Source organism: Setaria viridis, chromosome 3 (assembly GCF_005286985.2).
Source record: "Setaria viridis chromosome 3, Setaria_viridis_v4.0, whole genome shotgun sequence".
NCBI classification, from domain to species: domain Eukaryota; kingdom Viridiplantae; phylum Streptophyta; class Magnoliopsida; order Poales; family Poaceae; genus Setaria; species Setaria viridis.
In genome coordinates, this window is record NC_048265.2 from 9,825,111 (window position 1) to 9,852,743 (window position 27,633).

Genomic DNA, 27,633 nt, shown 5'->3' on the forward strand with positions numbered 1-27,633 from the left:
TACTATATGGTAAACCGAGGGAGGTCATATTCAGATGATCAGATCGACAACATTTCTGCCGATATATCCCAAACGAGACTACTAAAACATGCACTTTGTTCAACGGATAAGAAAGCGGAGAAATTGAGATATCAAGATCTTGGCTTCCAAAAAGCGGGGAGCATTGACCGACAGATACGGCAGACCGACGCTGCACGCACTAGATTACAAAACTTCGCGTCCCGATTCTGTTAGAATATAGACGGCATATACGCACGTAAGCACCGCACGGCACGTTGATGCCAACCCACGGGAGCTGTCGAGGATCGCTAGCTCCAGCTGCTCATCTCGGCCACGTCATGCTCGTACGGGGGGGGGGGGGGGGGGGGGGGGGGGGGGGGGGGGGGGGGGGAGCACGAGCTGCATCTCCGGCTTCGATCTTGTCGTCTCGTGCTTTCCTTGTTCGATCTCGCGTGCAGCGTGTCGATGAAATGACCATGTGCGGGGTCGCTCGCGTCGCGTCGCGTCCGGCCACGGCCAAGGTCCGGAGGACATGTGATTTGATGGAGATGCGTGTTCGGTTGCCTGAGTGTGCACGCCCGGTGATTGGTCCGTCGCGATCCCGCACGATTACAAGTTGATGGGCTGTTTGTTGGCGGACGTTTCCATCAGCCGATTAATTACATCCTCTTGCATCCGCCGTGGTCCCTGACCTCGAAGAGACGAAGACGGCGTTAGACGCACCGCCGGTGCCTCTCCCCGCAAGCCTGCAAGGGCCCCTTGCTGCAGAGTTGCAGTCAGGGTTCGCCGCCGGGGAGCAGAGTCCTCCGGTTCCGGCATAGCTGCTCTCTCCCCGCCAATGAACGGCCAATATGGTCAATAGTCATGGCCTCAAACTTGGGCCAAGCCATTCTAAGGCGTAAGGCCGCGATTACTTACTCCGGGATCTAAATTTGGCGGCCCAGGTTAGATCGTGCGCTATTCTAAGGTAGGCCGAAACTCCGAGTAGGCCGTGCATGCTGGCCTTCGTTTATCTGGGCCGCATAGATTTATTCCAACTGTCCTCCCCCTCATCCTCGTTTCAGTTGGCTCGTCCTCTGACCTTCCAACTCCGGCGGCGCCGTACGTCGCAGCCGCGCGCTATCCGGAGAGACCTTGATGGGGCGGCCGGCGCGCTCCCGATCTCCGGCCACCGGCACGCCTACGGCGGCCACCGAACTTCGCTCCGCCAAGATCTCCTTCCGCTCCCGTAAAATCGTCAAGACACCGCCAGGAAAACCCCTCGCCACGACCGCCGTGCCACCACCGGTGCCGGCGCCTCTACCTCCAGTGCTGCCAGCGCTATCCTCCCCGGGCGAGATTGCGGCCGCGCTACGCCACCTCCAAGCAGCGGACCCCCTCCTCGCCGCGGTCATCGCCTCCACTGAGGCCCTCACATTCGCAGCCTCCCCCTCCCTCCCCGCATTCCACGCCCTCGCGCGCTCCATCCTCTACCAGCAGCTCGCGACCTCCGCCGCCGACGCCATCTACGCTCGCTTCCTCGCACTCCTCCCTTCTGCGTCCGCCGCAGCCTCCGACGCGGTAACCCCGGCCGCCGTCCTTGCCCTCGCCGCCGCCGACCTACGCACCATCGGCGTCTCCGGCCGCAAGGCCTCTTACCTCCACGACCTCGCGATCAGATTCGCAGCCGGGGAGCTCTCCGACTCCGCCGTGGCCGCGATGGACGAGTCTGCGCTCCTCGCCGAGCTCACCAAGGTGAAAGGCGTCGGCGAGTGGACCGTCCACATGTTCATGATCTTCTCGCTGCACCGCCCCGACGTGCTCCCGTGCGGCGACCTTGGCGTGCGTAAGGGCGTTCAGGAGCTGTACAAGCTGAAGGCGCTGCCCAAGCCAGAGGAGATGGCGGCATTATGCGAGCGGTGGAGGCCGTACCGGTCGGTAGGCGCGTGGTACATGTGGCGCCTCATGGAGAGCAAGGGCGCTGCGGCCAAGAAGAAGGGCAAGGCGAGCTCTTAGCTAGGTATGTAATATTATGCGATGATCTTATGTATCTGTTGTCCCAATCTGTTAAATTTAGATTATTCTGGTGTAGATAGTGTCCCAGATTTGTCAATTGTTGTGGACGCTGCCTTGTCCTTGCAGAGTTTCAACTGAAGTCGATTAGGTTCAGACTTCAGAGTCTAGTGCTAGTATGCTTGTAGTTGTATTAGATATTCAAAACTGATGCTACTATGCTTGTAAGCTTGTACTGTGGAGCATAATAATTTAAGGGTTTCCTGTACCAATTCTTGTTTAGAGAAACAAAGATTTTGTGGTTGGAAATGATATGATATTTCTGCTTTTTCATATATGCCATTCCATATCTTTATTCAGTGATGACTTGATTGTGGATCTTAGAGCAGTAGATGCAAAATAGTTGGAATAACGATCCCGAACCAATCTGTGTTGCTGTTCTTGATTCTACAGTTACACCATCTCATTTCACTTTATGCGCGGAGGATTCTTTAACAGTAATTGTTGGTGGACTCGATTGTACATGATTCTAGCATTTGGTTCTTTGCGTTGTTCTTGAGCATGATCTAGAGACCTCTCTTTTTGAGCCAGGTGCTAAAAAAGAGTGACCAGCTAAGAAAATTTTGGAGGCAACAGAATGCTACCAGGCACAACTTTTTTAACATAAATACATGAGTTTACATCTTCCATAACTTAGTTCTAGAGGACAATGAATACATACAGTTTATGAATGTACACTAGATCCTACAACAATAAGGAGACTTAACCTTGCTCATAACCTACTAGTATATACACATACACACTGTTTCATCATTTTATTATCCAATCAGAGTTGGATTACTTTGCTTCCTTCTAGAACCTAAGACCATCATAGATTCTTAGAACTTTTGTTTCTGCCTACTTGAGCTTCCAACTCTTCAACCTGAAAACAAAAGTAAACAAACACGCTTGTCAGTTTATCTAAATTCGGAACATTACTTCTAATTTTTAACCAAGATCTACTTGTACTGATTTAGCTACAGCTGTGTCTATGGTTTTAGTAAGGCATTACTTGTCCAAAACTATCCCTCGAAAATAAAAGGACAAGAAAGAAAACAAAGAAACTACCCAATTCAAAGCATGGCCACCCGCACTGTCGAAAAGCCAGGAAGATAACTTTTTGGCAATAGGCTGTGACTTGTTAATATGAGAACTGCATGTTGGCTGCAAGCTGGACACACTAGGGAAGGAGGAGATTTTTCTGATAGTACTAGGATTGGAGCCCACATGATTAGTGGGCATCAGAGTACAAAGACCAAGTAATTAGACCAGATCCTTTTCTTGAGTGCCAAAGGATGTCTGTAGTTTGGCACATGGAAAGTTGATGAGGTCCATCATGAATGGAAAGCTAAAGAACATAAAATACTTGGATGCCCTTTGCTCATCGATTGTGTGAGTTAAAGTGTTCAGCTATCCATGACATAGTCATGCATGGCAACCTGCTTATATTCACTAACTAGCAACCTGCTTAACCTGCTGCTTAACATAAAATGCTTATAGTCATCGATTATATTCACTATGCTTAGCTGCAACTTGCTGCTTGTGACAATCACTAACTAGCATGCTTAACCAAAAGTTTATCAACATAGAATGAAAGCGTCTTATGTTATTTGCTGCCAGTTTGCTTTGGAAGGGTCATGGACTTTACCTCGGGTCCAGAATCCCTGTGTCTTGTACTTGGGGTACGGCACACGCCCTGACTCAATCATCTTGACGTCGTCGACAAGATCTTCATAGTGTAAGCGCACCTCCTCAGCAGACTTGATGCCTCCCATGGCGCTGGACACCTTGTCCCACAGGTTGGGTGTGCCCTCACCATAGTAGGCGAGCGCCTCTTCAAACATCTTGTTTTCCTTCCGGCTCCACTCTGAGTTGGAATTGGGAGAGGAGCTCCGTGATCCAGACATATTTGAAGTATCCTTGGTAAGATACTAACCTCTGTTGGTATCTAGACTTAAGTCTTGCTCTTCAGAAGCTCTTATGGTTTGGTCTCTCTAGTCACAAGGTCTGCTATTTATAGGCTCTGGGGTCGCCTGCTGTGTGTGTGAGCTGTAAGTTGTATGGAATCACGATTGTTGATTAGAGGTGGCTGAGAATAAGGTTGGTTGGTTTCAGAGCCAAGGGGGAGAGTGTGTGATCTGAATTCATAGAGTATAATGTATAGGTTTTTGACCTCTTAAGCCTTTTGTGTTGAGATGTGCATGATGCTCGATATGATATCAGAGAAAAGGTTCTTCGTGTCTCAAGCTTCATAGCAGCAGTGAGTTCATCTGTTGTTAAAGTTAAATTGGTGATGTTTGGATGACTTTTTGCATGCACTTCGTCACCCTATCTAACATATGTTACATATCAAGCTTGTGGCTGACTTGCAGGTGTAGGGGCATTTTGTTTCAAAAGGGAAAAGGCTAGATTCTGGTCTGCTTGTGTGTTTCACTCAGCCCTTTGAATCACTAACAATGCCAATAGTTTGTTTCAGATGTCGTTGCTTTTCTGATGCACAGGCACTGACCATTTGAGCCTACTGAGGAAATGTAACAGCTGTTCATCGTAAGTCACATCATGACCCCGTGAGCATGGAGTGCCTCTTATTAGTGTAAAAAATAGGAGTTCTGTGTCAACATATCACCTCACGTCCAAAGTGATAGCATGGTATCATTGCTCCTTTTAAGATGTCAAAACAATATGAGGTTCAAGCATACAGCCATATACACACGTCTGATTTCATGTACGAAAGATAAAAGGAGTTGAAGCTTTCTCTGGATCAGTGATAAAGTAATAGCTCCAAAATATATGGCTCAAACTATGATCAAACTTCTACTTTCCAGGTGGCAAAGACAGTGACATTACAAATAGGCAGACATAGAGGGTAACATCAACATAAGTTATCAGATCAGGTATTGCCATTGTATCCAGCGGCTGCTTCGTATCCTTGCAGAGACCAAAAGATAGAAAGGCATGGTGCTGTGGATGCATGCGCTTATAACCCAGCTAAGTTACAAGCTGACCTTGCTCTGTAAGTAATAACTGCTGAATCCCTTGGTTTGCCTCCCCTTAAGTGGCTGGTCAAATCTTCACGTCCTATGAGTTAGCTGAACAAGTTTGCAGTTTTGTGCTTTGTCGTCTTCACCAAGGCAGATGGTCTGTTAAGGGTTTTAACTTTTGCATGGTGAGTGAATGGAAATCTAAAGCCTAGCCTTTTGTATACCCGAAACGGCTTGATCTGTGCTGTATTCATGCCCCATGCAGGATGCAAGATTGGAAGAATATGTGCCAAAGTGAGGCATGTTGAGCCCCTTTCGGACTGAGAATACGTTTCACTTGTTGCCAGGGCCTTGGAAGAGGGAATTGGATATGTTCTCTAGGGTCCATGCTAATGCTACCCTTACGGCTTGCTGGCTTTTTGCATGATTAAAAACACATCAGTAAATATTTATTAGGTCATGCCTGATTCTTGTAAGATGCTGGGGTTGCAGCATGGAGGCCCACATTGTCTATAGTGTCTGAAATACGAGACTGACATGCAGGTCGATGTCTGATAACACATAGCTCGTAAAATGTGCGTATCAGCCAATAGGCTGTGTGGCTGTCTGCAAGATGCTCTGAAGGACGTGCTTCCTGAAAAGTCAGAACTGCAATGGTGCGCAAACCAAAACTCTGATTGAATGCTTCCACGCCTCATAGTTCCTAGATTCTTTGCCTCTACTTGATAGCCCATTATTTACATCGTTCATTGGCATATCAGTTTGATGCATCTGATCAGAGTGATCTCTAACATGTTCCTAATATCCTGATCCATGGTTCAGAAAAGAACATGCCCAAAATGCTGTACTTGGAACTAGGACAAGCAGGTCTTCAGAAGTAATTTTCAATATGATTTATAGTTCACTGGAGAATGGAGATAACAGGATGTGGGCTAAGAACATCCATTCTTTTTCACCATGTATCTCTTTGTAATCTCAGCCATCCGGTGTACAATCCATAGAACATATTCCAAAGGAGATAAGCAGATGGTGAGTGCTCCCGTGGACCAAAGGAATATATCTGTGGGTATATGTAACTTTTCATCTCCAATGATCCTGGAAAGGGAATTGACTACATTCCAATCTTTGTTCCCAGCTTGTTCGCGAAATTCTCTTACTGTCCCGTGCAAGAAGATTTGATTTGCTGCCACTTGACCTGTCCACAGGCTGCCGTTTCTTCATTCAGATGAACTGGCGTGGAAGGCTTTGCATCCATCGGATGCATCGGAGCAGCAAGTTGCAGTCTTGATTCTTGCGGCATGGATCGAGCCATCAGGAGATCGCTCCCTCGGAATCATATCTGCACAAAGCCGTTGGAAAGATGCAGGATTCGCACTGATATTTTGAACCACGCGGGAATGCTTTCTGAGAGATGCTGGGCAGTGAAATGGAGGCTCCTTTCATGCAATCTGCCAGCGTTCCTGAAGGTTTAGGAGTACTGTTGGTATGTATAGCTTCGTATGGGCTGTTATGACATATCGATTGTGACTAAGATACTTCAAACATTGAATCTCCATTTGCATCCTACCCTGTAAAATTAGAGATTCTGGATTGAGTATGCTGTGTTGTTTTCAAATGAAAGGGGGAATTGTATTGAGATGAGTAGAATATTGGTTTTTAAAAGAAGAATTTGTTATTCTATAGCTTTTTGTGTACAGAGATGTTTTGATCGGTTCTTGCCATTCTTCTGACGTTGAAGTTTCGGAGCACGCACCGGTCAACTTGTCTGTTATTTAAATACTAATAACTCCTGATGGCTTTTGCTGTGAGCCATCGCTCACTGCCTATATTCTGTGAGACCTGAGCCATCATTAGTTGGTATCTGGACAGCTGCTTGATCCTATTATCACCAAGTAGCCGGGATTCTGTGGCCGCCTCTGCATCAGCCAGATTCCAAATCTTCCTACACACAAAGCTTGGATTCGATTCTACTCTGATCGACAAGTTGAGGAATGGGAATCCAGGGTGGTCTGTGCATCGCAATGTTAGAGATTCAAAGCGCACACGGCCCCTTCTTTTCATCTGAAAAGGAAATGCAAGCGGGTTCCAAAGGAAATTCATTACCAAAGGCGCCTGTAGCAGCCAGAAAGACCCCCATCAAGTCGATACCCAAAGGTTAAAACTAGGCATAAATAAAGACTTCAGTTCCTCTGAGGGAATTTTTTTTTTCACGGAAAGCCTTCCCGTGCATCACACAAAATATTACGTAGTACAGATGGAGCCTCTTAACATTTGTATGTGATCCCCAGAGGGGAGTAGAAGTTTCAATAACTGATGCGAAATGTGTAAATTATGCCTTAATGATACTGAAGTGCTCACCAGTTCCGAAATATGTAAGTCACGCTACAAAACTTTAAACACATTAATTTTATCATCACACAACTTCAAACAGCTGCCTACTTTGTAGCTGTAGTTGGACCGGGACAAAATTCAGCAGCTACGCATCCCACCCATGCCTGGCTCCTCAGCTTTTTACCTCGGAGCTTTCCCAGCCTTCTTCCCTCTCTGGCCACCCTTCCCTTTAGCACCTTTGCCGCCCTTCTTCCCTTTCTTCCCAGTCCCACTGGCCCTCTTGTCCTTCTTCATCCGTGGATCCACCAATACCTTCCCTTTGCCGGTCCTAACCTGAACCCCCTTCTTTGCAACCACGTACTCCTTCTGAGGCTTCTTGGGCATTGCCTTCCTGTAAATCTGGTCAATCATCTTCCTCTTCGACCGCTCGTTTATGTCATTCTGGTCTGCGACGGCATCTGCCTTTTGGCGTGCACTGTCCAGTTTCTTCATGGCAACACGCTTCTTCCGCGCCTTGGCCTCTGCAACCTTCTTGGATGGACGGGCATCAATCTCCTTAAACTGCGCCCTCATGGCAGCTACTTCTTCACGTGTAACAGGCTTCATGGGCTGGCTATGCCTCTTCTCATCCTCAACAAACCAATTGGGTAACCCTTCATCATCAAACATGTACTTGTTGTAAGCATCATCAAGTATCTGCTCCCTCTGCTTCTTCCTCAACATCTTCTTTGCATAGGCTAGTACTTCAGCCTTTCTGTAATCATTGAGATCCTCCTCCGATTCATCTGATTCATCAGAAGATGAAGATGAATCCTCTTCATTTCGGACTGGTTCTGCAGGTACGATATCAAAATCATCTTGTTGCAAATGCTGTGCCTTAGCCATCTTTTCCTTTTTGCCAGTGTCCATCTTCTTTTCCATATTCCTCTGCAAATTCTCCCTTTCATCTTCACTGTCACTCTGCTCAGCGGCGTCTGTTCCTGCTTCTGCGAACACATCCTGACTGTACCACTGTTGTACAATCTGCTCTTTAGTTGGTTTGTGTTCATCTAGCGATAATAGAAGGGGATTGGTCTCCGGATCTTGATCGTCGTCAAAACCTTGATCCATTTCAACGTCATCACCATCATCTTCACTACCCTATCAAGTTTAAAAGATCACATCATTGTAAAACCTTCCAAACCCTGTAACCGTAATCAAGAGAAAAGAATTGATAACAACATTGTAGAAGTTGGGTCCTTTGGCTGATGCAAAAATTCAGTTTCAGATGCAATTGTCATTGTGTCAAAACATCATGAAATTTAGGTTGCTATTACCTCTAACAAGTCAGCATCAGCATCAGGATTGATTCGCTTTGCACGCTTACGTTCTTGTTTTACTTCACCACCCTTTTTCGTTACAAAGCGCTCATAAGCTTCATCAAGCATCTCCTCAAGCTGTGCATCGTACCTGACGTGAATGATTATCAGTTACAAGCTTTTGAAATTACAGTGCTTTTTTAAATAGAATATTTGACCACCTAATTGCATGTTCTGATGGTGTGGATGCTAAAAAAATACCTCTGTTGTTCTTCATCAGAATCCATGTCCTCATCAGAGACTTCACGAGCTTGAGTTTCCTCATTCTCACTGTCTTCAATGTCATCTTCCACATCAAGCTCTGCTGATTCAACAGCTTGAAGTTCTTTTCCACCCTAGAGAAGGAAAAGAAAAATGAGCATGGAAACTAATGAATTAGATTATCACAAATAATAGTGTTCACAGGGATAATATTCATGTAAAATTGAAGTCTTCCAACAAGCTATTAGAATAAGATTCCAAAGAAAAGCCAATAAGGAAACATAGCACAAGACATGACTACAGAAATAACATGATACCTTGATAACACTGATAGAAAACAAGTCAGGATCACCGTAATCATCTCCTGTAGCGTCAATCTGCATTCCTGTAGCCTTGCGTGCTTTATCCTGGAATGAAGAGACCCATGTCACCACAAAACTCAAATTAACATTACGTATTGCAAAGGATGTATGCTTATACCTTTGCTCGACGCTTTGACAGGCGCTTTTTCTCTCTCCTTTTATTCCTATCAATAACACTTGTCAATTCTTCCATCTCTTGGAGAAGTTGATCATCATCCTTGACCTTTGTGGTCTCTGCATCATCATCAACCTTTGGGGTGATTTGTGATGACGAAGCCAGTGCTTTGCGTAAGCGGATCCGCCATCTAACATAGTTATGCAATAGATACATGAGACTGATATCCTCTACACATGCTCAACTTATAGACTTGTTTGGGTTATATTAACTACTTCATTGAATGGAAATAAGTTACGTAAGAAAACAAAATGGCAGATAAGGTACTCACTTCAAGATATGCTTGAAACTATTTTTATCCAACAGAAGTAAATCCTCACAGAAATTTTTTATCTGGCACAAACAAATAATAAGCAGTCAGCACCTATGACTAGAATAGATGGAAAAGTAAGCCAGGCAGTATGCTTAGCAGAGGCATCAGTTACTTACATCATCATTAGTAAGCTCATGATTCTTTATGGGCAGAGATTCTGGATTATCAAATGAAATCGCATTGTAAGAGCCCAAAAACTCCAGTGGTGTCTGGGCATCAGACCATATAAAGTCTGATGCCAAACCGACTTTCCGCAATGTTGTATTCCCTTCTTCATACCTACATGCGTGGAGTTTTTGTTATCCAGATTCTACATACTGCAGGAAAGCATCAGAATATCCAGCTCATTTTAATTATTGTTCATGCTTAACCAAAGGGCAGAAGAGCAAAGACTTCACTTGCTCAGATTTGAAATGCCTAACTGATTATGTAACTTTGAAAAATGCTGAATTGTTGAGAACAAACATCAAAACATGCTCAACCATTTACACCAAATAATATAGCAACTGGCCAACTTTTGTCAAGAGCAATGTAATTATCGGAATATTACACTGCAAAAAAGACTGAACGCAAGAAGTGGAATTGTAATGGAAGATCAGATATAAGTAAAACAGTCTACTCCACTGCAATGTGATCACAGCTAATCACAATGTTAAGTCTACAAAACTTAAGTACAGAAATAAAAATATGCATACTTCAAAAGTAATAATAAAACGATGAGAGAGGAAAAAGGTACAGCAGCAATGTAACAAAGGAGGCCTACCCATCACGATGTCTCTTGTGCCTACCATCCATAACATCCCTAGACTGCAGAACACACAACATTTCCAACATCAAGGGATGCTGGCACATAGAAGAAAGGAAACAAGACATAATTCAGACAAGGGACATGACGTACTTTATTCGTATCCGGAACCACACTGAACAAGTGCTTTATATCAAGGAGTTCTGGTTGAATCTTTGCGGGAGCCTTATATTTCAGGCAGATGATATAAATTTCAGCAGATGTAGACCGACTTGCTGTAGGTTTAGTTGCCTCAACCTTCTCAAAGAACTGCAAGTGGAGATGATGTTTGATGTTTCTATTAACTAAATACGATAAATAACAAAAAAAAAGTTACAAAACATTTAATTAACACACACCTGTTTAAGACAGTACATAATAGCGTTGTAATCTTGAGACCTAAAAACCTGTCGAAACAAAAGAACAAATGGTTAAATGTGTACTTAACACAAAGGAAAATTGCAACTGGCGTATCTCATTGAACAACCAACAGAGGTCAATAATAAAACACATATCAACTCTGTAAGAACGCATGAAACTATAAACTGTTAAAACCATCCAAAAAAAACAACAAAAGAATGCATGCGACAACATTGCTTGTACAATAACAACCCACTATAAACCCTTCAGTGTACTAGCCACTACACAAAAGATCAAGTGTTACACCTGCCTATGAATGACAACATGATAATATCATGCTCTCAAACTCATTTAGGACAAATTAGAAGATAGTATACATTCAAATTTCCCTTCGAAAATAAGCATCATTCTGAATTACATATTGAAGCCAATGCAGAATGTCAACTGCAACAATTGCGAGTTATTCTTTGTGTAATTCTTAACCTTGGTGATAAAGGCACCCTTGGGGGCGAGGAACATTGTAGCGAGGCGCAGGGCGTCGATGACCAGCGCCGACTGCGATGTGGCTTCCTGCGCCCAGGCACCACCGACGTTGGGTGACCCGTCGTGGAGCACGACGTCGAACGCGGAGACGCCGTTAGCGTCCATCAGCCTCCGCACCGCGGCGCGGCACTTGGTGGTGGTGATGTCCTCGGTGAGCGAGTGGGCGCCGCGGATGGGGCGGATGGGCACGAGGTCGACGCCCACGACGAAGGCTCCCACGGGGGCATGGTTGACGGCCACCTGGACCCACCCTCCCGGCGCGGCGCAGAGGTCGAGCACCGAGCGCGCCGTCGGGAGGAAGCGGAACCGCGCGTCGAGCTGGAGCAGCTTGAAGGCCGCGCGACTCCGGTACCCTTGCTCCTTGGCGAGGTGGTAGAACTTGTCCTGCCGGCTCTTCCCCTTCGCCTTACCCATCTCCGCCCCGCTGCTTCACCCGCCGCCGACGCCGAAGGGACTTCTCAGCGAGGACGAGGAGGTGGGCGCTAGGGTTTTGGAGGTGGTTTTGCTCCGGCGGCGGTTGGGTGCTTGCTGCTCTGGTCCGTTTTTGTCACGGCCGGGCTCCGAGGCGGCTAGGTCGTAACGTGCTCATGGGCCTGGGCCTTTTCTTTTCATGGGCCGTTGCACGTGGGCCCAAAAGAAAGATGTTTCGTCGTCTTTGTGCGCTTGCTCCTCTCTCTCTCTCTCTCTCTCTCTCTCTCTTATCCCCAAACCCGGACGCTAGCGAACACCTCACTGCGCACTGCCACTGTCGAGGGGATGGAGCTTGGCCTCGCGCTCCGGTTCGTCGCGCCTCCTCCTCCCTGTCTCTCCCGTCGATGTCTTGCTCTTCCGCCGGATTTGCTTTCCCCGTGTGTGCTACGAGGAAGAAGCGTCCGCGCCTCGAGACTAGAGCATGGAGTTGGGGTTGTGTCCAATGCGAGTATGACCTATTCAGGAGTAGAAGAGGAGGAGATGTTGGAAGAGGAGGAGGAGGAGGAGGCTGAACCTGCGGTGAACGCGAGGCCGCGCTTGGAGCTTATCGAGAAGCCAGACTGGAGCCTGGCGCTGCTGGATGAGTACGAGTCGGAGGAGTTGAGCACCTCTCATTGCGACAATCACCGCAGTGGTTAGGCTTCTGTGCTTTCTGCGTTTGAAATTAGTCGGGTTTACTATTGTTTAAGCTGATGAGTTGGGGTTATGCTCTTAGTTTGAATTTTTATTCGCTAAATAAGTAAATATTGGTAAAGTAAAATGATGGAGCTTGCAAAGTTGCAATTAGCAACGCATTTTCGTTTAAGATTCCTGAGAGAAAAATGATTATATGTTCTTAAAAAAATTGATCCACTTTGAATGATTTACTTGCACTAATACAGTGTCTCCTCAGGCTATGTTGCTGTATTGGGGAAGCCAAATGTTGGCAAGAGCACCCTTATTAACCAAGTGGTTGGTCAGAAACTTTCAATTGTAACAGATAAACCACAGACAACACGGCATCGCATTCTTGGTATATGTTCTGAACCAGAATACCAGGTATCAATTTTGTCTCTAATATACTACTTGCATAACTCAATTCAGTTCAATGCAAATTAAGGTCCATGCAAGTTTCTGACCCCATTACAATCAAGGGGATCATGTTGCTTTTCACTGCTAATCTGAGTTATCATTTAGTTTGCAGATTATACTTTATGATACTCCTGGTGTCATTAAAAAGGAGATGCACAAGCTGGACAGTATGATGATGAAGAATGTTAGGAGTGCTATTGGCAGTGCAGACTGTGTGCTTGTTGTTGTTGATGCTTGCAAAGCGCCTGAAAAAGTATTTCCAGCAGTATTAAATAAAGAAATGAATCCTTACATTCAACCATTTTACCTTACATGTTGGAAACTCTGATCTTTTAGATTGATGAGATGCTGGAAGAAGGTGTGGGAAATAAAGGAATTGGAGTACCTGTTCTGCTAGTATTGAACAAGAAAGATCTGATAAAACCAGGAGAAATCGCAAAGAAACTTGAGGTATGAACCTTATAAAAAAATTCAGAAGGCGTTTCTTTTGTGCTTTCTGTTGGGTGCAAATGATATTGATTTCTGGACAACTCTTTTGACAGTGGTATCAAAAATTCACTAATGTTGATGATGCTATACCAATTAGTGCTAAATTTGGTCATGGGGTGGATGATATCAAGGAGTGGATATTGTCAAAGCTCCCTCTGGGTCCTGCTTACTACCCCAAGGTATTGGCACATATTATTCATATTTTCTGAATGGCATCTCCGCATGTGTTTTGTTTACCGTTAAATATTATTGACTGTCCTTACATATTATAAACCGAGAAAGTCAGGTTCAGATGCTCAGAGAATTTTAGTGAATGTTTTATTTATCTTGATTTTCTTTCTCAGCCTCAGCCCCTCAATCCTCAATGAATCAAATCCTTTAGCAGTGTAATTTAAGAGTTTTGTTGCTGTGATCAAAAGTGTGCTTGGTGCTCCTGTATCTCATTATTGCTGTACTTGGCATGCCCATTCCAATGTTGAATCCTACAAATCTTATGTATATAAAGTATCAATCTTAGTTTGATGGATGGAGGTACTGACAAATCAGTTTGTGTAGATGGCATGGTAGTTTGCTTTTCCTCACTTGAACCCCGCCTTTTGTTTGTTAGATGCTATTCTACTTGGAATGTTTTAAGATTAATAGGTTTATTGTTCTGCAAATATTTAGATGTGGTTCATGTTTCAGGACATAGCTAGTGAACACCCTGAGAGATTTTTTGTTGGTGAAATAGTGAGGGAAAAGATTTTTGTTCAATATAGGCAGGAGATTCCTTATTCATGCCAGGTACACCTTCTGGTTCTTTTATTATCAGTTTAATGCAGCATATTCTCCGTTTTGCTAGCCTTTTTTTCTGATATAATCTTTTTTTTTGTTTTGTGACAGGTTAATGTTGTCAGTTACAAAAGCAGGCCTACTGCCAAGGATTTCATTCAAGTTGAGATCCTTGTTGAGAAAGAATCACAAAGAAGCATTATACTTGGGAAGGTAAAAAGTTAATTACCATAATTATGCATGGTGTAGGTTATTTTCTCTAAATATTTGAAAAACATGAGATAGAAGGTAGAATCATTTCAACCTGGTATTAAATCCATCGTAAAAAAAAGGAATTAGGCCATGGATTCCTAACGTGTACTATTGTATACTCCTAATATGCCCCTAATATTGCTCTATTGATGCAGGATGGCAAAGCCATAAAGATGTTGGCAACCGCATCACGGCTTGACATCGAGGATTTCCTACAAAAGAAAGTTTACCTTGAGGTTACATCTTCTTCCCTCTGTGTTGTTGATGTTTTACCAGTCGTCTCGTTCTGCAGTATTTTTTAGAGAAGATTCTAATAGCAATAAATGATTCCTTGCACAGCTAGAGGTCAAGGTGAAGGAAAACTGGCGGCAAGATGAACGTCTTCTGAAGCGTTATGGCTACGGCGGCGAGATTCAAGCGCTATGACTCTGGGGGTGCTACAATATCAATATCGGCTGTCGAGAGTAGGAGAATGGATTCGCTCTTCCTTTTTCTTCTCTTTTCCTTCTTTTCTTGTTGGTGATGCGACTGAGAAGTTTACTGAAGGTCAAATTAGCGCAGTTTTAGAGAGGTCCTATCGGCAAATCTTGTGGTCATGATGTGTTGTGTGGAACTGATCACGGCACGAGGCACGGCTATGCTCTGCTGTGGCAGATGGTCTAGGACGGTGAAAACCATGGCAAACCTGTAGAAATCAAATCACTCCTTCCAGTGTGCTGTCAGTTGCCACTAGCCTTGAGCAGCTGAGGGCGTTGCTCGCGCCTCGTGGTACGAAACGGGCTCGGTGCGGGACGTGCGGGGTACCCCTGCGCGGTTGCATCACACGTTTCCACGGCAGGCGGCGGCCAAGCGTCCCGCTCCGCGTGCGGCGACGGGCGAGGACGCCGAAAACGATGACTCGCGTGCGCCGGCCGTCGGAGCAGGACGGTTCGACCGCCGTGGACACGAGACGGGCAGACGGCAGAGGATGCACCGTGCAGAGTCAAACTTGATGCAAAGTTGACTTGGCCAAGGACTCTGCAGCTACTAGCTGCACTGGCTGGGTCTTGACGTAATGACCGGCTGAACACGTATACGTGCCCCAGCTGATTGTTGAATTAATACGGAGCGCTAGATAATGCCGCCATACGTAGGTGCGCTACAGTTTTTATCTTTTCTTTTTTTTCCCCATCAACGAGTCAAAGGTGTGACGAGAGATCGGCTGCTATTCTTCTGCGGAGCGACGTGCCTGGCCGTGCATCGGACCACATGCACACAGCCCTGCTAAAGTCAAAGCGTCACCCGGCCCAGCTCGAGGCGACGTAGGCGCGACGTTGACCCCGCGCCTCTCACTGCGTTCAAAGTAAGCATCTACCGCCGCAGCAGCGCGCTAGCAGTCAACGCGCATGATGCATATAGCTTTTTCATAAGATGGGAGAGAATAAAGGGATGTTTGGATGCTAGGAACTAAAGTTCTAAATCGGATGTTTGGCTGCTGATTAGAAGTATTAAACATAGGTTAATGATAAAACTAATTGCATAAACAAGGTCTAATTCGTGAGACGAATCTATTAAGCCTAATTAATTCATAATTAAGACATGTTTACTGTAGCATCAAATTGGCTAATCACGAACTAGTTAGACATAGTTATATAATTAGTACGTAAACATCCGATATGATATGAAATACCCTAAGAAGTGCGCGAAGCATCATACGCCGGCGAAGTGCAGTCAGCACGTAGTTGGAATTGGATGGATCGGTCAGTTTTCTGTTCTGAACAGGGACGTGAACTCTGCCTCGATTCTTTGAACCATAGAATAAGCACTAGGGCTCGACAGATTTTTTAACGAGCCAAGCAGCAGTTTTTGCTCGTTTCGTTAACGAGCTAGCTCGAGCCAGCTCGCGAGCTGCTCACGAGCCAAACGAGCCAGAAGGCTAAAGGCCCAAGCCGTCCAACATAAGGAGCTAAGCCGAGCGAGTAGCCATGGCTCAACTGCTTAATAATTGTGATTTGTGTTGTGCATGTTCCATGATTTTTTGAGGCTTAGAACTTTATAATTGCTATATTTTATTTTTATTTTATATATGTTAATATGGTAATCTCAAATTTACTTCTGGCTCGCGAGTGTAACAAGCCGAGCAGAGCCAACCTTTTTTCTCGTTTTGTTAACGAGCCGAGCTGGATTGTTGCCGAGCTGGCTCGACGTCCGGCCCTAATAAGGATGCTGTGACGTAGCAAATGGGTTCTACCGCTAGCATATTGTAGAGTAGAGATAGCAACCACGATTCGAATTCTCGTCACTTGCACAAATATTAAGCCAACAAATATGGTCGACTCCTATAGTAATTTAAGGGTGTGTTTGGTTGGTTGTATCATTTGATTCATGTATGAAATGATTCAAGATAATAATAATTCTTTTGTTTGGTTGGGCGAATTGTACCAGCTCATTCAGGACGAGACCATCCCACTTAATACATTATTCTACTAATTAAAGTGAACCATATAGTACAAACAAATTAGTCGAACCACCCCATCCAGGATCATCCATGCATGCATCATGTGGTGCATGCAACCAAACACACCCTAAGACAATGTGGCATTGACACGGACAAGCAGACACCTCTACTTGCACTAAACCACAACGGTCGCTGACAGTCTGAATGCATTTGCAAACACCGCCTGAAAACTGAGCATATCTTCTTCCCTTCTTCTAACTTTCTAAGTAAAAAAATAATCTAGCAAGCGCAAAATTGTACTCCAGTTCCTGCCATAAAAATCGACCGAAAGGAGTAGAAAAACAAAGCAAAATTTTGATCTCCTGTGCCGCGAGGAGACGAAGGAAACTCAACTATGAAACTTCTGAACGAAACTAACGTAAGGAACAAAACTTCAAGCAAGCAAGTAAACAGTCGATCTCTAGGCGATCGCGTCAGCTGTCCTACTCCCCTATCTTGTCGTCTCTACTACTGTCGCCGCCGCCGCTAGCCGGCGGTGGTGGCACGGTCCCGCTGCTCCCGCCGGCGCCGCCTCCGCCGCCGCCGCTGCTACCGCCTATGTACGACTTGATCGCGGCCGCGAGCACCGCGGGGAAGTTGGGGTCCGACGCGATCACGGCCGCCGCGCTGACGGTGTCGCCGGCGTCCGGCGCCGCCGCGGCCTGCACGGCGGAGTGCTTGGAGGGGTCGTACAGCTTCTGCCCGAACAACTGCGGCAGCGCCACCGGCCGCGCGGCCTCAGCGAGCGCGGCCTGGAGCTGCGCGGGGTCCGGGCGCGCCGGTTGCTGCGGCTGCTGCTGCGACTGCGCGCCCGGGCCCGGCTGCGTGAGGTCCAGCGTCACCGTTGGGAACGGCGCCGACGCGGAGATGGTGGCGACGTTGGAGGAGCACGGCAGCACGGCGCGCGCCAGGAAGTTGGACCCCGCCATCAGGCTGCCGTCCGCGCTCGGCATCGAGCCCGACAGCAGCATGGCCGCCGCCGCCGCCGTGGTCGTCGCCATCGGCATCGCGGCCGGCGGCAACGGGTGGTTGTGGCTCCCCTCGTACGTCGTGATCACCACCGTCGTGTCCTCGGCGCATCTCTGGACCTGCCATCACACACCATAATACATATAGATCCGAAACGTGCCATGAATCCATGATACGTGCATCAGATTGCTGAAGCCTTCCAAGTTCCACCGATCACACAGCAGCATACCTGCTTGCGGACTGGGCAGCCGGCGGCCATCGTGCACCGGTAGTACGCGCGGGGGCACGGATTGCCCTTGGCCATCTTCTGCCCGTACTTCCTCCATTGGCACCCGTCACTGATCTGCGTGTCACCAAGAACATAACATTATTTCAACAACTCAACAAACACAAGCGTGCCTAGTCTCCTGAGAGCCAAGAACCATCCACGACTTACCATGGCTGCCTCGGAGCGGGCTCGGACGGAGACGCGGGCCTTCCGCATGGTGGCGGCCTCGGGGACCGGCTCGGAGCCCTTGGCCGGCAGGAACTTGGGAACCTTGCTGGGGAGCCATCCCTGCGACACGTGGTGCGGCGGCGGCGGGTCCTCAGGGCTGCTGCCCCCCTGCTCCCGCTCCTGGGCGCGGTGGTGGTGATCGAACGTCGGCAGCGGCATGACGTCCTTGCTACCGAGCACGACACCGTTGCCCTTGCCAGGGAAGTAGTCCGGCGGCGTCGGCATGGCCGCGTCCGTGTTGCTGGGCGACGCCGAGCACTCGCCGCCCGCGGAGCGCAGCGGCGGCTCGTCGGGCAACGCCGCGGTGCCGAGGCTGATGAACTGCCGCGGGAGCAGGCTCCCGTCCTGGTCCTTGTTCTCCGGATCAACGTTCAGCTGATGGTCGCAAATAGTTCAGTACTGCATTCCATATGGGTCGACGTTTTCTTGGCCTCTTTTCGTGTGTTTTATTTACCTCATGGCTTGGAGCGCCGAGGCTTCTGTGGTTATTCCTTTGCTGCATCAGTGTGAGGACTTGCACTTGGAGGGAGTTGTAGCTCGTGGTCACCCGGCCAAGCATGTTCTTGAGCTGCTTGTTCTCTTCGTTCAGGCGCCCAATCTCGGATTTGGCCAATGCCAGCTGATCATACGTATTCAGTAGTGTATTGTATCAGACACTAAACAAGACCAATCCTAATTTTTGTTTCTCACTACAGTCACGTAATACCCCCCACGTGGAGAGGTTTGACTACACTAATTGGCGCATCCGAAATCTAGTTTCCAAGAACAAGGCGATATTATTGGCAGTCAAGCAAGCGCATGGCGTGGATCACGGCTCGTTCAGTTTGTTTTTAACCTGCTTACGAGAGTAATTCCCTCACCTCAGCTTTGGTTTCCCTGTGATCTACCTCGTTGGAGGACACGCCGTCGTCGACGATGGAATCCTCGCTCCCGCTCTTCCTCCTGCCGACGTGCAGGCCCATCTGAAAAGGCCGATAGAATCGTGCGCGTCAGGAAAAACCGACGCCGATCCACAAGACGAGGAAGGAAAAAGAAAAAATACAAGGGGAAAAAAACAGAGAGTCGTCGACATGAATTCAGAAGCAGTTTCACCGACGGACGTTGATGGTGAGGTCGTCCTTGTTGATGCTGAGATCGCCCGGCGCGCCGGCGGCGGAGCGCGAGCGGCCGGCCGCCTCCTCCTTCCTCTTCTCCGTCTTGAAGAAGTCCATCTCGCCCACCACCCGCCGCGCCTCCGCGGCCGCCTCCTCCCCGGCGTCGTGGTACCCCAGCACCACCGCCTGGAACCCAGCCGGCGGCGCCACGGACGGCTCCCGCTCGGCGCCCGGCGCGCCATTGCCATTCAGCTTGCGCTTCCCCAGGTAGGACTCCATCACCAACGCGGACGGCGACGGTGTGCTCGTGTGTGCGCCAATGGAGACGACGGTGAAGGGGAGGAGGAAAGGAGATCGAAGGCTGGGGTCTGGGGAGGGCGGGGGCGTATAAGAAGGCGGTGGGGGCGCACACGTGGCGAGGCTCCGCGGCCCCTGTCGCCGATCTGAGTCCATCTTTATAGGCAGTGTTGGTGACCATTGACCAGGGGGCGAAGGAGGAGAGGGGAATGGCTGGCATGCAGTCGCGCGTCAAGTCAGAGAGGCTCCCAGAGCTGGTGCGATCGCCTGCAGTCGCGCACTCGCGACTCGCCCAGTCCATGGGAGGGAGAAACGGAGCTGTGGCTTGCGCCCGCGCGAACCGGGGGCGGGCAGGGGCGGGGCAGCCAGGGGAAATGGTCAGCCCGGCAGACTGGCATTGATCCGAAAAATGGCACGGATGGCAGGGGGAGAGGAGACAGGAGAGAGGCTAGTCGTCATTTAGGGTGACCTCGGTTGCATGGACTCGCGATCGACCAGCGCGTCATTGCCACGTATCGCTACTGCGTCCTCTTTGGGATGAGGACGGTGTCGTAGTTTGAGATTGACTAAGCAACTGCGGCAGTTGGGTGGCTAAATTTAAACAGGCATAGGGGTACCAAAGCTTGCAATTGCTTGTAGCAACTCGATCACGATCAATATGAGATGCACGTGTAGGCATCTGCTCCATGCTAATGCAACGACTATTATACTGGTACTTCAAAGAGAACATTGACCGTACATCCAAGAAAGGATTAGAATGATGTCGTGGTTTGAGGTATGACTGAGCATTCGCGTTAGTACACCATAGTACTAGTTTTTACTGTGGCTACATTTATACATGTATGGGGGCATCAAGACGTGCGACTATTGTGCAATTGTACTTCGAAACAACTACTGTACTTCAAAATAAACATTGATCTAGCCAAAAAAAAGATAGAGGAGAAAGGATGGGTAACATGTACAATAGGACTACATACAGTTGTTGTCTTCTCTTTAAATTTAGAATGATGTCAAATTAAGGTTGAGTGAGTAATTGTGCCAGTTCAAGAGTATATAAACATAGCGGGCACTCACGAGTGCAACTATATTGCACTTGTACTTTGAAAAGAACAATATACGTGAAGAGTACGACTATAGTGCACTTATACTTCGAAAAGAATAGTGTACACACAAGATGGCTTACTGTCATCATAGATGATCTGCGTTACTGGACTCGCCCAGTCCATGGGAGGGAGCAGCCCTGGCAGACTGGCACCGGTCGGGCGGTCAGCTCCTGATCCGAGAAATGGCAGGGGAAGAAAGGGAGTGACTGTCATTTACGGTGACCTTGGTCATGGACTAGCGATCGACGAGCGCGTCATCACCATGTACCGCCACTGTGTCCTCGTTGGGATGAGGACAGTCGCGGTTTCTAAATTTATACAGGCATAGGAAGGCACCAAGGCTTGCAACAACTTGTAGCATATTAACTTTAACCAAATCGATCACGATTAATATGAGATTAAGCACAACAAAGGTATTATTGTACATAAAGCAGGGAGATTGAGCACAACAAAAGCAGGGAGAGAAGGGAGGGGATTATGTTCATCCAAAGACTTGTACTTCAAAAGGTAGATTGATCACACCAACATGAGTGTGGAGGGAGGAGATTTTATTATGGTGTAATAGGAGAGGCTGTGCTGCGTGCAAGTCTGGAAATTTGGGGGCAAGATTTCAGCTATACATCAACAACCAACACCGTGATATCACAAACTACCTAACCATGCGATAAAAACATACCATCAGGTTTGAGTGCGCATATCTCACGCATAACACAAAGGTTAAAAGATATGCCACCTCACCAGGGGTCAGTTCAGTACAAGAAGCCGAATCAAGATGGCAAATACATCCAGAAATATCCTTGCCATATTAAAACAGACGGTCGTCATCTCGAGTCTCGGAAAGCATTACTAAACATGTGGCATATATACACACATCGCCGGCCGGATAAATACGCAAGTTAAAACAGGGTAAACTTGTCTCTCCCGGCGCATGCGTTCACCTCTGGACGAGGCGCCCAACCATCCTTCCTTAGGCGGAATCCGCGAAGCCAACCCTCAGCTTGCCGTAGTCAAAGACGGTGTGGTAGGCTCCCATGAAAACATCACCCAAGATCCTGCAATTGCAAGTAGCCCAAAGTTACGACCAAGGATCAAGTTTCGACAAGCCAGAATCAGGAGCTTAGAGGGAGGTGCGTAGATTACCAGAGGGGGCCACGAGGAGGTGGGATATCTATAGCAGTGAATCCACTGATGCACTGAGCAGCAGATCCTTCACCAACCTTCAGAATGTACTGCATAACCAAAGAGAAACCAAGTTCAGATACTGCAACATGATGGTCGCATTTTGGAGAGAAATGGGAGGGGTGATTGGGCGCAAAATGGGAGCAAGCCGAGCGTATGGCAATGGAGAATAAATCACACCTGCTCAGGTTTCAGCGAGAACTTTTTGCCTCCAATAGTGAACGCAATGTTGGGCATGGACTTAAGACTGGCACAGTCCACGGATGATTCTCCCATGGGACTAGGGAGACGGTCACAGAGCTGTCATAATGACACAGTTAATAAGCAGAGTACTAGGCGGTACAGAAAACGTCCTGTACTAAAGAAATTCTTAACTCACCTGATTAATGTAGTTCAGGATGAGCTCCTGGGTCTTGTTCTGTGCAAGTTGGTTCTGCATCCATACGACAGCCATCTCACAGGCATTGCACATTGGATCACTCCGAAGACCACCATTAGATTTCCCAGCTTCATCATCCACAACGCTCCGAATTCCGGCACTGTATTGGTAGAGCATAAAGGAAGAAATGAGTAATAGTATAGCAGCATAATATAAGTACAGGATGATGAGATGGTCAGCGTTCTATTATGCAAACCCATAGGGTGGTCAGCATTCTCACCTAACACCATGGGTGCCATCAAAAGTGCACAGACCAACCTGAGAACAGATCTTCGCTGGTTGTGTCTGCAAAATAACCCGAAAGCAAATTAAGTTACTTCAGAGTAGCGCAAACACAATTAATGAAACCAGCAATCGAAAAAGCAAACCCATAGGAATATACAAACCTCAGCTAGCAACAGATCTAGGATCTGTTGACCATATTGAGAAACAACAGTCTTGCACTCCTGGCTCACTACACCAGCAGCACCAATCTTTTCGTTGATTTCAGTAATTATGGCCTGCATTGATGATATTAACCTGTGAGCACCACAGGGTGAAACATAAAATGCAGAAAAAGTAGAGAATGATAATCATTCACTCAAAATTAAAACCAAGTGCATGAAGTGCGAGTGTTCTTTCTCAAAATTGCGTTGGATAACTACATGCTAGAGTTTTGGGGAATTGCTGAAATCATACTTGCTAAAAGGATTACCTTTTTAACATTTCATATGTACAAAGATAGTATAAAAGGATAAGACAGAAGTCTTGTTAACAAAGGAAGGTTCGTTTCTAAGGGGCAACTCAGTAAATCAAACTGACTACAATTCCTAACTGTTATAGTTATCGAAGTATTAAGCACCTGACTGCAGATTTCTCAACAAAGGCCATGGTATGAGGGTATTGTAATATATCATCATCACTTAAGTACAAGTGGTTAGTCGGCCATTTTTAGGCACATATAACTGCATCAACAACGCTTTGGTTTCAACAAGGATCATCAGGACATACAAAGAGGATACTTTTGCTCCAAACTACGACAAATATAAAAAAAAATGCTTATTATATGTAGAGTCAGAACTAAGAAAAAATTAAGCAGCATTTTCAGTTGCTAAAAGGTTTACTCCCATCACATTTATGCAGATAAAAGCTCAAACTTACTGTGGGGCCAGCAAGCAAGGAAGTTCCAGAATCTGCAATTGCTGCACAGCCGCCTTTACAAAACCCTGATAATTACAGATGCAGAATTCAGTAACATTCTCATTAACATGAAATTAGAATAAACATGAAGAGAAACATTGGAGTACCAGTGGACTTCCCATCAACCAGGACATCACCCATGTTAAACTGCAGCAAACAATTGTATATTTTAACCCCAAACATATATACAAAAAAGTTACTAGAGAATACAAGGAAAACAACTAACCTGCCAATATCCCTTCTGAGTGACTGGGACATATGTGTGATTGCCCTTGTAGTGGTTAGGATCCATTCCACCAAACACAATTTCACCACCTTCTCCTTCACCAGCATGTCGGTTGAACCAGAAAGAGAAAACAGGATCGCTGATGAGACCTTGTTTTATCATGTTATACCTGTAATTTTGTTTGCCATTAGGGACCAGATGTGCGAAGCTTTGAGTACATCATAATCATATCAGACACTTATTTTCCATCAAATGTCCCGAAAAAACTATACACCAAGATGTAAGAAAGTTTCACAAATACCATAATCACGTCTTACTATTCTTCTAGATACAGCAAAGTAACGAAATAACATGGGAACACGTAAGAATTAAGATACCCCAGAAAACACTATTAACAAGCATGACAAAGAATGAGGGAACAGGAACTCCTAACAAATGGAATGACCTTTTATTCTACACAGCAGTAACCATGAAATATGTAGCATGCTGTCATTAATGTAGATATCATGTGTTTATGAACAACTCAACCACAACGTCCTCTAGTTACTGAAAGAATCTTAGCAACAGCGAGCTATATGCACAAAGGAACAATAATTGCTTTTACTGTAATTGACTTTGGAATGAACAAACAAGAATTGAACTTTGAAGGGCAGAAAAAGCTTACCACACTGGTACTGCATTTCCAACAGATATTTCCTGAAAGCCTAGACCAAGAATACCATCAAATTTGGCAACCATGAAAGTAAGGCCTGGCTCCTTTGTGGCTTCAATAAATTCCTAAAACAGCAATCCAACAATATTAAAATTTTCCAAGTGGTTAGATGTCACCAGAGATAACCAATAGATGAATTTGGAACACATAACACAGATAAGAGAACAAACCTGATCTTTCACAACCAGACCACCTAAGGTAACACTATCCTCACTGAAAAACCCAGCAATTGCACCAGTTCCATAGTGAATGGCAGCAGGTTTTCCTGGTGAGATAAAACAAGATAACAGGTCAATTGTCAGGAAGCAAACAGAAAAGATACATAAAGGCCCAATATACAGAGCTGGATTCTTGGTGCCTTTTCCTAGGCCATAAACATTCGAAGAAGAAATGGATTTTTCCATACTTAAAAAAAACGTGAGTACTGGAGTAGAGTCACACGCGCTGAAGCTATATATATACCAACTTTAAGAGACAATCAAGCTCAGCAAAGACAGCTACTGGGAAACATCGGTGTCATTCCTGAATCCTGGCTACACGTCGCTACACATACACCAATTTGCAGAACATCTACATCAGCTACCACCGATTTTGTTTTGACGTTGCCGCAGGTAGTAGACCTCTTCAGGTTGGAAGTGAACAGAGTTTGAACTTTAAATTATCAGCAATACATCTTAGCATCAAAACCAAAAAGAAAATTTGTGCTCTTAGTCAACAGAGAAAATTTGACATTCAATTTCCAACTATCCGTTGGTCTAGATATGATGGCTTGGACCTAATCTCCTAGCTCGGATCTCCAGTCTAAGAATTCAACTTATGATCCCCACCATTAGATATCTATAGTTTTCCATCCACATACATCTTAACATCTCTTCAACAACAAAGGTGTTTCTTCCTTCTTACCAAGAAAGATTTTAACATGACATAATGGTGTGTAACATGAGGCACCGGTTGGAAAAAAAACATATGACAAATGCAAAACACTCACAGTAAATTTAGAAAGAAAAATAATTAGCGTGCTGGGAGAATGGCTATAAGAGACAAACCGTTCTCCTTGTAAGTGCTTGACTGCCCTGACTTGTAGCGCGAGTGGAAGTAGCAAGCAATCTGCATCACATCACCACAAATACACACACTCAGTCTTAGCACGAAACACAGTAACACACCGAGAACCTTAAAAAACCTCAGCGAGGCAAAGGAACAGAGGACACACCGAGAAATAGCACTTTGAGGACGGCACCCAGAGATTGGAGCTGCCAGTGTCGAAGATGACGGTGAACTTCTGCGCTGGCGTGCCGACGCCGATCTCCCCAAAGTACTGGGCGTTCATGTAGTTCTTAAGCGCGATGATATCGCCCTCACCGCCCGAGCCCAGGGAGTTGGCGCCGCGGAGAAGGCGCTGCTTCTCCTCGGCGGAAAGGCGCTCGGCGACGCGGCTGTTCTGGTCGATGGCCCGCTTCTTCAGCGCGATCCGCACCAAACCCTCCGCCGCCGAGGCGGGGAGGAGGGTTTGGAGCAGAACGGCCGCGAGGAGCACCAGGGCGACGCTGCGGGTTCCCATGGTCGCGATCTGCAGCAATTGGAGGGGGAGCGCACGGATCAACCCTAGGAAGTGAGGAAATTTGAAGGGTACTTTAGATCGGACAAATCCTTGATGCGGAAAGCACTGGAAACAAAAAGTAGTGCTCCTAACTGATACTGCTGCGACTGATTTGGTACGATGCATTCTAGAAACGGTTACGAACATGAGAAACAAAATTGCTTGAATTAGCAGTTGATTTGGGAGGAAGTAAGGCGCAGAATTTCACATCTAGAAACGTACCAAACCGAATCGAGGGTTAAGCCAGTGAACTCATCATAGTAGTTGAACTATTTTAGCAAAGCCAAAAAACAAAATCAAAGTCGAGCGGGATTGCTGTAGCGCGTACGACGTATATACTAACTAGAAACATGGACTGAATTTTTTTGGGAGAAAGCAGTCGATTCAGCCGATCAAAAACTGCTCAGAAACCGGAAAAAATAAATCGAGGAAGCCGGATTTGCATATACGACTATACGAGCACGGGGAAAAGAAGCGGATCTAAAACCAAGCCCCACATCACGAGCACCGATCGATCCCACCCACCGCTAATTCGAGGCACAGTCACTGAGAGAGTGCGAGTCCACGAGAACTCACCAGAATTCCGGATGCAGGAGGGAAGGGAGCGAGCACTACTGCGGCTCGGGCGCTGTGCGCTCCCTATATAACGCAGAGTGGGGGGACCGGGGAGTGGCCGCGCGCCCTGCGGCCCGTCGGATCCGTGGTCGGTTTCGAGTCAGGCGTTGGATGAGGATAGAGGCATCGGGTCCACAGCGAAAATCGCTAGAGCTACCCGGGAAAGCGCCGGAGACCCGTGCGTGGAGGTTGCAAGTTGTTCGCGGGCGGCAGGTCGCATCTGGTGTGGTGTGAGCTTTCAGACTTCAGTGCCTGTAAAAGACTAGTATCTGCTAGTTACTTTGGCTTGAAGTAATGGACGAGTTCGTAAACGTTACAGTATTCTAGCGCGTCATACACTCATATTGGATCAAAGGGTCTGTTCGCTTCAGCTTATTCATCCGGCTTATCAGCCACCAAATAATATTTTTCTCTCACAACAAATCAGTCGTTTCAGCTTTTCAGCCGGCTTACAAGCTGAAGCGAACATGCTCAAAGATTTATATATTGGTTTAAAGCTACCAATCAACAGAAAGAAAATAAGTGTTCGTCACATTCCGCATGCTAAATAAAAAGTGTTTTTTTTCCTTCTGAACCCCTGTGTCTTGGATAAAGTATCGAAAATTCTTCATCGGCCAGGTAAAAAGCAAAAGTTAGCTTTGTTTAGTTGTTAAAATTAGGAGTACTAAAATTATTGTGCCTCGCGCGCTTCAAGTTTCCTGTCATCTCCTTGTTCGAACGAGGGAGCGTGACTGCTGGCTCGGGATCATCGATGC

The 27,633-nt window shown here is 46.6% G+C and overlaps 5 protein-coding genes and 1 pseudogene across 6 annotated transcripts; 3 read left to right on the top strand and 3 right to left on the bottom strand.

The window, feature by feature from the left end:
* Positions 1–909: 909 nt before the first annotated feature.
* On the top strand, positions 910–4,264 carry LOC117847024 (alkylbase DNA glycosidase-like protein mag2). Its single transcript, XM_034728160.2, has 2 exons — positions 910–1,999; positions 3,652–4,264. The coding sequence occupies exon 1, from the start codon at positions 1,138–1,140 to the stop codon at positions 1,993–1,995; it is 858 nt and encodes a 285-aa protein (XP_034584051.1). The 5' UTR covers positions 910–1,137; the 3' UTR covers positions 1,996–1,999; positions 3,652–4,264.
* A 1,303-nt stretch (positions 4,265–5,567) lies between these two features.
* Positions 5,568–6,692, top strand: LOC117847026 (uncharacterized; annotated as a pseudogene).
* Positions 6,693–7,282: 590 nt separating this feature from the next.
* On the bottom strand, positions 7,283–11,977 carry LOC117847022 (uncharacterized). The gene is made up of 11 exons (XM_034728158.2): positions 11,380–11,977; positions 10,896–10,943; positions 10,651–10,806; positions 10,516–10,559; positions 9,869–10,031; positions 9,711–9,772; positions 9,383–9,569; positions 9,220–9,309; positions 8,903–9,036; positions 8,660–8,792; positions 7,283–8,483 (listed from the first exon to the last, which is right to left on the bottom strand). Exons 1-11 carry the CDS (start codon positions 11,851–11,853, stop codon positions 7,524–7,526), a joined length of 2,451 nt encoding a protein of 816 aa, XP_034584049.1. The 5' UTR covers positions 11,854–11,977; the 3' UTR covers positions 7,283–7,523.
* Positions 11,978–12,124: 147 nt separating this feature from the next.
* On the top strand, positions 12,125–15,215 carry LOC117847023 (GTPase ERA1, chloroplastic). Its single transcript, XM_034728159.2, has 9 exons — positions 12,125–12,544; positions 12,803–12,948; positions 13,094–13,234; positions 13,318–13,431; positions 13,524–13,649; positions 14,155–14,253; positions 14,353–14,454; positions 14,649–14,729; positions 14,833–15,215. The coding sequence occupies exons 1-9, from the start codon at positions 12,196–12,198 to the stop codon at positions 14,917–14,919; spliced, it is 1,245 nt and encodes a 414-aa protein (XP_034584050.1). The 5' UTR covers positions 12,125–12,195; the 3' UTR covers positions 14,920–15,215.
* A 1,594-nt stretch (positions 15,216–16,809) lies between these two features.
* Positions 16,810–21,420, bottom strand: LOC117849017 (WRKY transcription factor 42). Its single transcript, XM_034730630.2, has 6 exons — positions 19,535–21,420; positions 19,295–19,396; positions 18,889–19,053; positions 18,375–18,809; positions 18,168–18,281; positions 16,810–18,057 (listed from the first exon to the last, which is right to left on the bottom strand). The coding sequence occupies exons 1-6, from the start codon at positions 19,979–19,981 to the stop codon at positions 17,413–17,415; spliced, it is 1,908 nt and encodes a 635-aa protein (XP_034586521.1). The 5' UTR covers positions 19,982–21,420; the 3' UTR covers positions 16,810–17,412.
* A 150-nt stretch (positions 21,421–21,570) lies between these two features.
* On the bottom strand, positions 21,571–26,999 carry LOC117849529 (aspartic proteinase oryzasin-1). 2 transcript variants are annotated; one of them, XM_034731103.2, is made up of 14 exons: positions 26,840–26,999; positions 25,877–26,233; positions 25,710–25,770; positions 24,834–24,928; positions 24,616–24,728; positions 23,952–24,120; positions 23,833–23,872; positions 23,687–23,751; positions 22,933–23,046; positions 22,767–22,831; positions 22,487–22,646; positions 22,288–22,407; positions 22,069–22,157; positions 21,571–21,980 (listed from the first exon to the last, which is right to left on the bottom strand). In XM_034731103.2, exons 2-14 carry the CDS (start codon positions 26,222–26,224, stop codon positions 21,896–21,898), a joined length of 1,524 nt encoding a protein of 507 aa, XP_034586994.1. In that variant the 5' UTR covers positions 26,225–26,233; positions 26,840–26,999; the 3' UTR covers positions 21,571–21,895. The 2 variants fall into 2 exon arrangements, with proteins under 2 accessions (XP_034586994.1, XP_034586995.1); XM_034731104.2 differs by having other exon boundaries at positions 25,877–26,268; positions 26,840–26,966.
* Between the last annotated feature and the right edge of the window lie 634 nt (positions 27,000–27,633).